Source organism: Dipodomys ordii, unplaced genomic scaffold, assembly GCF_000151885.1.
Source record: "Dipodomys ordii isolate 6190 unplaced genomic scaffold, Dord_2.0 Scaffold11, whole genome shotgun sequence".
Lineage (NCBI taxonomy): Eukaryota > Metazoa > Chordata > Mammalia > Rodentia > Heteromyidae > Dipodomys > Dipodomys ordii.
Window position 1 is genome coordinate 14,531,330 of NW_012267227.1, and position 9,872 is coordinate 14,541,201.

At 40.1% G+C, this 9,872-nt stretch overlaps 1 protein-coding gene across 1 annotated transcript in view; it reads right to left on the reverse strand.

Moving 5' to 3' along the window:
• Nucleotides 1-1,376: 1,376 nt before the first annotated feature.
• Bloc1s6 (biogenesis of lysosomal organelles complex-1, subunit 6, pallidin) overlaps nt 1,377-9,872 on the reverse strand; it is an 8,855-nt gene continuing 359 nt past the window's right edge. Inside the window, exons 2-5 of the mRNA XM_013010220.1 lie at nt 5,697-5,841; nt 4,549-4,636; nt 2,508-2,594; nt 1,377-1,883 (exon numbers count right to left, since the gene is read on the reverse strand). Coding sequence (XP_012865674.1) covers nt 1,764-1,883; nt 2,508-2,594; nt 4,549-4,636; nt 5,697-5,841 — 440 coding nt within the window. The 3' untranslated portion in view covers nt 1,377-1,763. The remainder of the gene's footprint in view (nt 1,884-2,507; nt 2,595-4,548; nt 4,637-5,696; nt 5,842-9,872) is intronic.

Consider the following 9,872-nt stretch of genomic DNA (forward strand, 5'->3'; position numbering starts at 1 on the left):
TGATCTTTCAAGGTATATAAGAATCACTGGGGGAACCTTTTAAACAAAAATAGAGCAACAACAATAAAAATAGATTAACTTCAACAGATTGAAAAGTGATGTCCAGGAACCAGCATTTTAAACAACAACGGAAGTTGGTCTAAAACTACTCTGGCAAAAAATGCACAGCCTTTATCATATATTATAAATAAGTACATTCAACAATTTAGAAGACGCTGGCCTGCAAGCCCTACTACACAAACTTAGCAAGAGGCCAACACCTACTCAAATAAAATATAGTTTTCAATATAATGTCCAAGTCAAGTGAACTGTAATGTCATATTTCACTCATGAAATTGTTTAAACCTTTAAACAGGTCCGTTCTTAACATTCAACTTTAGTGCTTTCTCTGTCATTGGCCTGAAGATGGTCAGAGGTAGTGATTCCAGTTTACCATGTGGTGATATGGATTGTACAAGATATACATTCTACTCACACACTTTCACAGGTTTTTTACAGTACATACATAATAGACATCAGAGACTATTTGGATATACTAAAATAATAGTAATACACGCTTGTTTTATAACCTCATAAATTTACCTCACATAAGGAGTTCATATACACAATATCAGAAAAAATCCTAAGTAATACTGAAGGTATCATGCCGCCTCTTTTGTGACACTATTTACTAATTTTCTACCAATCCTATTGTTACCTGTAAAGCGGGGAGTTGGTACATTTCAATCCATCTAAGGAGTTTTAAAAGCTGTACATATAGGAACTGTAGCTCAGTGTGTGACAACTGTTACTACATTTGACTAAGTACAGATGAGTATGTGATAGCTCTGCGATCTCTGCCAAACTTTAGGAATGGATGTAACCTACGTTAAGCCAAAACCTGAATACGCATCAACACTAAGAAACAGAGAATACATGGCTAGAAACTGGCACCCACCACAGTCTACATCGAAGGTGTTATTATTTCCTATATATACATATTTTCCCATTACATCCTTCACAAAGACTTACCGTCTCGTTTTTCTAGCAGTGCACTCTTAAACAACTGGTATTCCGTAACTAAGCAATAAAAGGCAATTACCAAAAATGAGTGTTGCACTACAGAAAAAACAAATTCATATCATATATTAAAATGAAACTTTTAAGTCAACACTCAAGGAGCTAAAACATTCGGACTCATGTTGAATACTTGGGAGTCTAGACTCTGTGTGTTGGTCTTGGGGCTTGAGCTCTAAGTGCTATCCCTGAGCTTTTATGCTCAAGGCTTGCACCCTACCACCTGAGCCACAGCTCCACTTTCAGGCTTCTTTTTTTTTTTCTTTCTTGGTAGCTAATTGGAGTTAAGAGTCTCACAGACTTTTTCTGCTCAGGCTGGCTATGAACTGTGTTCCTAAGATCTCAGCCTCCTGAGAAGCGAGAATTATAGGTGTAAGCCATCAGCGCCTGTCTGAGTCTACACTTGTGGTCAAAGCATTTTATACTTTATAAATGACTCTAAGATCAAAAGAATGAATTTTTAAATTAAGCAAAAGTTGAAAAAGTACATATAAATATCAAAAACAAATGATACTGCATCTACTATTTAGGAAGAAAGGCTTCTTGAATGACTGAAAGGAAGATATGGAGCACATAAATCCTGGAACAAGGACTTAAAACTAACCACCACAAAGGTATAAGGCACTACCTGAACCTCACTCCACTCACTTCCTCTTACATCCAAAGAATATGGGACAAGAAAAGAAAATGCACACAGACACGACTTTTCATGTCCTTTTAGCTGGTTTGGCCGTTAACTGCTTTTCCCTTTCAAATTCCTTCTCCCGCTGCTGCTCCCTCTCCAGCTCTTCTTTTTGCCTCTTCTGCTGCAGTTTAAGTGCTCTTTTCTGTGTCAAAAAATAAAAAAAATTAAAACTCAAGTCAACAATCAAGGGTTATAGTTTATGACCTAATTTTAAAATGGTGCCCTAACTTAAAAGTGATTCTTTGGGCTGGGAAGGTGGCTCCACGGTAGAGTGCTTGCCTTGCACGTATGAGGTCCTGGGTTCGATTCCTCAGCGCCACATAAGCAGAAAAAGCCAAAAGTGGTGCTGTGGCTCAAGTGGTAGAGTGCTAGCCTTGAGCTGAAAAGCTGAGGGACAGTGCCTAGGCCCAGAGTTCAGGCCCCACAACCGACAAAAAAAAAAAAAAGTGATTATTTGGCTTGAGATAATCCAAGACATCACACATTTGGTTTATAAATATGATTTCTGGTAATTTATGGTCCTTTGATTCAACAAAATATGTGTTAGTTATTCCAAACCCTTATTAAATGAAATAGTAGTTGTATATGCAGAAAATATGGGCTTATCAAGCCCAAGGTAACAGTAAAGCTAAGAAGGGTTCAAAATGACAATTTTTTAAAAGAAATTAATGATTTAAGTATGTTACTGTAGGTAGAGATATAAAAAGTCAAAAAATGAAACAAACTTTCAGTTTTATAAAGAATGTAAAAAGAGTTTTCAACTTACTTTTAACCTGGATGTCTTCTCATGAAGCATCAGCATCTCTTTTCTTATATTCACCAATTTGGCATGGTAATGCTTTGCTTCAGTGAACTAACCACAGTAAAGTAAATGAGAAGTCAAGTTAACACAGACTAGAATATCACAATGAGTCAGTATGTCAGTGCCTACATTGCAAAAAGCAGTTAACAGCCAAACCAGCTGAAAGTACCTAAACTTCCTAAACTGCTCAAGTTTTGTAGAACCTTAATATTATCTACTTTTTAGACTCCAGAATAGAATACATCTAAACAATTTGCTAAGCCCAAAAAGAGATATTCACATTAAATTTAGTATAGAGTACACTGTGCTTTAAAAACATGTATAGTTCTAAAATCTAAGTTGAAACTATCCAATAATGCCATCTATTTCATTTAAGAAATTAAAACTGTCTAAAACACTCCTTTATAAAGGAGAGAGTATGCTAGGGTACACAGGACATATAAGGACAGTATAGTGTGACTCATCTGCTTATCAAGAAAACCCAAGCTGTGCCAGAAATCCCCAAGAGCACAAAGAAATGTTCAGTCATGTTCCTTTGCTTTTTGGGGTTGGACCAAGCAAAACAGCCGCCTACGTGAGGAGACTCTACCTCCCACAAGCGTAAATACACACTTTGTAAGCTCAGTTGGCCTACCTGTCCCTGTCAGAAGATGGGAGGATGAGGCAGACTCATAGAGGTGGGAGAAAAGGGAAGAATGCCTTGTCCTCAGACAAGGCAATAGGAAAAGAAACAAGAAAAGTGTCAGCAGACAGATTTGAAACCGTAACATAGCCGCGAGTAAAATCATAGTCTGATGAGCTCTAGGACTAACAGATCATCTCTGCACCACTCAAAGCCTTCCACTTTTCAGTGCTTATATAATTAAAACTAATCTTGGACTGAAAGAAGAAAAAGGAGAAGATTCGGTCTCTGACCCTTTAGACTAAAGCAACAGAATTACACATGCTTCAATAAACAGTATTCTACAGCAAGGTGAACTGGGCAAGGAAGAAAGTAGTAGGTCAGAGTAGCCTTGCTCACCTCCTTCACAAGAAGTCAGGAACTACCGTGCACAGATCTGCCCTTACTACAACAGGCCTAATACAGATTATTATTATTATTATTAAATATTATTGCACAAGGAGAATATTGCTAAACCATATGTGTCCAGTGAAAAATCCATCTTTGGGGTAGTTATAAATCCCTACAAAATCATACAAACCAAGCAATTACTAATGTTGAAATAAAGAGCATCAACTCTTATTTCTGATGTTCCCCTTAAAATAGTTATCAGTTCCTCTCAACAGCTTCTGAAGAAATTCAACCACTCTATTTATCCTCAGAGATGAATTAATTATTTTAAGGTGTCCATTCCAGCTCATGAAATGAACTTACTATGGCATTGCACATAATGCCTGATAATTCAATGAAATGCCAACTTAAGAAATCATGTAACTGATAGAAGATGCACTTTCCTTAATGGCAAAAGCAGTTCCCCAAAGTTCCTTCCTCTCACTTTTCTTTTCTACACCTTTAATTATAAGCTGATCTATTCTAGATTCATAAGTTCTTCAACTGTCTGTTACAAGTGCAACATACAAAAGACAGTGATTCAAGAATCTGGAAGCTCTAGTAAAATAAATAAAGGAAGGTTTTCTCTACAAAAAGACCAATTTTAGCCAGGGGCCAGTGGCTCACACCTATAATCTTAACTAGCCAGGAGGTTGTGACCTGAGAATTCACAGTTCAAAGCCAGCCCAAGCAGAAAAGTCCATGGGACCCTTATCCCAATGAACTACTCAGAAAAAGTCAGAAGTGGTGCTGTGGCTCAAGTGGTAGAGCGCTAGCCTTAAGCATGAGCATAGAAAGGTTCAGGGACAGAGCCCGGCCCCGAAATAAACCCAAGAACAAGAAAAAAAAAATTAGAGGTTAAAGATCCTAAAGATACACCAACACAGAGCTGGGGGGATAAAAACCAGTTATTTCTACAACAGAATGTCATTACATCAAGAAAATCATACTTACCAAAGCATTAATATCCAACATGGAATGGCATTCTTTAAACTTTGAAATCTCTTGTTCCAGTGTGTCTAGTAATACAACTTGGTTCTGTCTGAAACAAAAAGCACATGGACAAATAAGTCTCATGCACTGTAATTGTTAGTTTATTTTAAAAAAATCTCAAACATCTGGATCAATGTTGAAAGTTAGAAATTAAGTTGGAAATTGATTGCCCTTCCAAGGCTTGTTCAATTTAGCATAATTTTTTCAAGATAATACTTTAACAAATAAATGTGACTTTCATTATTGCCTCAAGTTCAGCCTCTAATTATTAAAATAACCAAGTAATTTAAAAGTATTTTATTATTAGTTTTAGTAACTGTATTTTCTCCCCTCAAAAAAAGTTACTTTATAATAACTAGCCTAAGAAACTCAACTTTCTGTTGTTGTTGTTTTTTTTTTGAATGGAGGTACCAGGGGTTTGAACTCAGGGCTTCAAGCTTGCTAGGAGGATACTCTACCACCTAAGCCATGTCTAAGCCCTTTATTTAGTTGTTCAAGTAAAATATCTTGTTTTTTCCTGGGATCACTTCACCTATCCTGTTACCAATGCCTCAGATAGCTGGGATTGCAGCTGTGACCTACCATGCCCAGCTTGTTTAGTTGAGATGGGATTGAGGAGATGTGTCACTAACTTTCTGCCCATGCTAGCCTCAAGCCATCATTCTCCAATCATAACTACTCGTTATACTGGGATTCCAAGCTTCTCCAATTACATCACACTTGCAAGGTTTATCTTAAAATTAGTGTTCCAAGTCTGGCACTGGTGGCTCATGCCTGAAATCCTCACTACTTAGGAAGCTAAAATCTGAAGATCTTAGTTCAAAGCCAGCCAAGGCAGAAAAGTCTCTAAGACTCTTACCTCCAATTAACTACTCAGAAAAAGCTGGGAGTGGTGCTGTAGCTCAAGCGGTAGAACGCAGCCTTGAGCACAAAGAGGCTCAGGGACAGCACCCAGGCCCTGAGAGTTCAAGCCCCACAACCAACTCCCTCCCCTCAAAAAAAGAAAGAAACATATATGTATATGGGTATCTCTGTGTGTGCACACCAATATATACACAACTTTAACAGAGAGGGGAAATGAATGCAGACCTGACTTTTTGTTAGCTTACGTGAGTTCCTGCAGGGCCTGCTTGGATCTCTGCAAATCTGGCAAGTAGTGAGAAAGCAATCCTTCTGCCAGCTGCTCAACAGCTTTGTCTTCAACCATCAAGTCCTCTACTGTAAATCCTTCATCCGGAGAAGCATCACTTAATCCTGTCCCCAAGCAAAAATCAAATTTAGGAAACAAGTTAATTCCATAAGCAGGAAGGAGGGAAGAAGGCCCACAGCGGAGATGAAGGCAAACACCTATCATCCCAACTTACAGGGGCTTGTTTTTTGTTTTGGTGCCAGTCTTGGGCCTTGAACTCAGAGCCTCGGTACTGTCCGTCAGCTTTTTTTTTGCTCAAGGCTAGCACTGCACCACTTGAGCCACAGCTGCACTTTCAGCTTTTTTGGATAATCTGAGATGAGTCTCATAAGCTTTCCTGCCAGGGATGGTTTCAAATCGTCACCCCAGACTTCTGAATAGCTAGGATTACAGGCACAAGCCACCAGCACCAGGTTCTACAAATATTCTTTCCTTTTAACATTTTATCTAAGCTTTTCTTTAAAAAAGGCAGGGGGGGGGGGAAGAGAGGGGGGGTTGGGAGTGTTAAAGCACAGCACCAATGGCTCATATCTATAATTCTAGCTACTACTCAGGAGGCTAAGATCTGAAGCTCACAGTTTGAAGCCAGCCTGGACAGGAAAAGTTCAAGAGACTAGAAGTGGAGCTGTGGTTCAAGTGATAAGAGCATGACCTTTCAGCACAAAAGGTCAGAGACAGCACCCAGACCCCCAGTTCAAGCCCCAGGATTGGCACAAAAAAAAAGGGAGCGGGAGGGATTATTAGCACTCAAAAGGTATTTTTCTGTGTTGTTACTTTTTGTTGTTGTTCGTTTCTACAGACAGGGTCTACCTTTGTGGCCCAAGGTGGCCTGTAACTCACAATTCTCCTGTCTCAATCTCCTGTGTTCTAGAATTATAGGAGTAAACTACACCAGAGAAAAAGTTATTTAAGCTACTAGTTTAACATAAAGTCCAAATTCTAGGATTAATGTTTGTCAGTTGTGGGGCTTGAACTCTGGGCCTGGGTGCTGTCCCTCAGCACTTCAGTTCAAGGTGAGCACTTTCCCACTTGAGTCACAGTGCCACTTCAGTTTTCTGGTGGTTCATTAGAGATAAGTCTCACAGATGCTGGGTGCTGGTGGCTCACGCCTGTCATCCTAGCTACTCAGAAGGCTGAGAGCTGAGGATCGTGATTCAAAGCTAGCCCAGGCAGGAGAGTCCATGAAACTCTTATCTTCAATAAACCCTTATCTTCAGAAAACTTGAAGTGGCGCTGTTGCTCAAGTGGTAGAGCGCTAGCCTTGATCTAAAGAGCTGAAGGACAGTGCCCAGGCCCAGAGTTCAAGCCCCATGACCAACAACAACAACAACAAAAAGAGTTTCACAGACTTTCCTGCCCAAGCTGGCTTTGAACCGTGATCCTCAGACCTCAGCCTCCTGAGTTGCTAGGATTAAAGGTGTGAGCCACCGCGGCCAGATGTTTATGTATTTTTCAAGGCAGATCCTCTAACAGGATTAAACAACTGACGTTCCTTTGTAATAAGCACTAAAAGGCAATACCACCAAAAATGACTGTTGCATAGCACTAAAGGAAAATCATACCATACAATGAACTGAAACTTTCAAATCTTCACTCAAGGAGCTGAAATACTGACACTAATTCTAAACTACTTAAGAATCCAGATGCTTAAAAAAAAAAAAAGTATTTGTCCATATTACAAAAGGTTCAAGGCCCTGGAAGGCTTCTGCAAAACTGCCCTCCTAAGCGATGCAAGGACATCAGAGTAGGACAGGTATCATTACAGGGGAAATACATCCATTACAGAAGTCTAAGAATAATTCCTAAGGGAAATGAGGAGGAGTTGAAGTTCACTCGCTCCTTCCTTCTTTCCTTCTCCTTCCCTTTTCTTTTTATGTGTTTCTTACTGTAAAATTTTTTAACTATGGAAGTGGGTACAAGTTCAAAAGTAAAACGCCTTCTTATCCTCTAACCCTCAATGGAGTTTCTTACATAGTCTTCCAAAATTGACTTTGCATCATAAAGGAAATATATGTCTTACTGTGGTGAGACCTTTCTCTTTTTGTGTTATGAAACCTTCCTCTCTATTTTTTTCTAATTTACTTGTTTTAGAGGTGATATACAGTGAGGTTACCTTTATATAGGTCAGGTAGTAAGTACATTTCCTTTCACATAGTGTCATCTGTTCCCTCATTCTCTCCCATTCCCCCCTCCCATCTCTACCCATGAGTTGCATAGTTCACTTTCAATCAATGTCCAGTGCAGCCAATGCACTCCATTGCTGCACTTTTTCACCCTTGTTCCTCTGATTCTGTGTCCTCTCACTTTTTTTGTTTTTGAGACCGGGTCTTGGTGTTACTATGTGGCCAAAGATGGCCTCTAACTCATGATCCTTCTGCCTCAGTCTCTCAAGTGGTGGGATTTGTATACTACTATGCCCATCCGCTTTTCTTATTTATATATACATACATACATAGATACATACAGTCTTATGTATCTTTCTATAGCAACAAATATAAATCTACTGCATTTTTTTTAACGAATAGGAATTATACCATAGTTTGTATAACCATCCCCCTGTGGGTGAGTTATTGAACTTCTTTTTATGTTTTTGCTATTTCAAATAATATTGCAGTGTGATCTTTGCACATTCACGGCGGCTTCTGTAGAATACACGTTAGAAGTACAATTGAGACAAACGCTTTTGTATCCTTTTTTTTTTTTGGTCGGTCATGGGGCCTGAACTCTGGGCCTAGGCGCTGTCCCTCAGCTCTTCAGCTGTAGACTAGCGTTCTACCACTTGAGCCTCAGCCCCACTTACGGCTTTTTCTGCTTATGTGGGGCTGAGGAATGGAACTGAAAGCCTCATGTATGCAAGGCAAGCACTCTACCACTGAGCCACCTTCCCAGCCCTGCTTTTGTATTCTTTAGACATTGCAAAACTGCCCTCCTAAGAGATGGCACCAATTCACATTGCCACTAACAATCTATTGGTGGACTAGCTCTAAATGGTTAAAGTCTATAACAAGAATGGAAAGAATGCATCATGAGTAAGGGAATCAACATTAAGGGGAAATATAGGGTCTCTGGAATAAAGAGGTAAAGTGAGGTTCCAGGAGAATGGAATATACACACCATAGCAGTAGCAAGCTAGGATGCCATATGGCCAGCCTGTGAGAACCTCTGAGACCAAGTTAGTGGGTCTGGACCTTAATTTAATGCTGAAGCGTCACTTAAGGATTCTGAATAAGGAAGTGATAAGACTGGAGCTTAATCTTGGGGTGGTGATATAACAGATTGTAACACAAAGAAACTGGGGTTGGAGTAGCTTACGAAAGGAATATGAAACTCGTATACACTAAACGAAGAGAAGAATGGCAACAGAAAGCAAAGTGTGGAGAGCCATTTCAAAGTTTCATGTGAAGGAAACAATACCATTAACAGCTCCAACGTCTGCTTTTATATATGGGCAAGCTATAATGAGATAAATGCAAACCAATCAACATCAAAGCACACACACACAAAAAAAATAATTAAAAAGAGGAGCAAGTGAGTGTTAGAAGTGGAGCCTAAGGCGCATATAAATATTACATGTTACTCATGTAATTATCGCTGAAGAAAAAGCATGATCACAGAGTGCTCAGAGCATGATTTTGGGGGTGACCCGTGCATTTCTGGGTTATCTTAGTATTTTATAAAGCCAGAAGGCTTTCTCATCTAGGGTTCCCCCGCTCTTTTGAGTGGCAACGTTCTCGAGCCTTCCAAAGATGGCACATCATAAACAGCACCAGCTAACCCGTTCCACTCCGTGGATACCTCCCCATGTATGACTATTCAAATCCCTTCCTGGGAACAAGGGGTGAGAAGGGCCACGGAAGGAAAAAAAAAAAAAGGCTTATGTCCCCACCAGGCAAGACACGGCCTATTTGGCGAGCGGCCCCTGTCGACGCTTGGGTGGATTCAGACGAGTCTCGGATGATAAACTCATCCCCAAACCACTCATCCCTCAGAGGAAAAGAACAAAACGACTCAGCAATGACTTGCCCACCTTACAGCCACCGCCTGCACCCGGCACCCGGAGCTTCCCCGCGGGCCCGCACGGAGCCCGGGCCTCCCC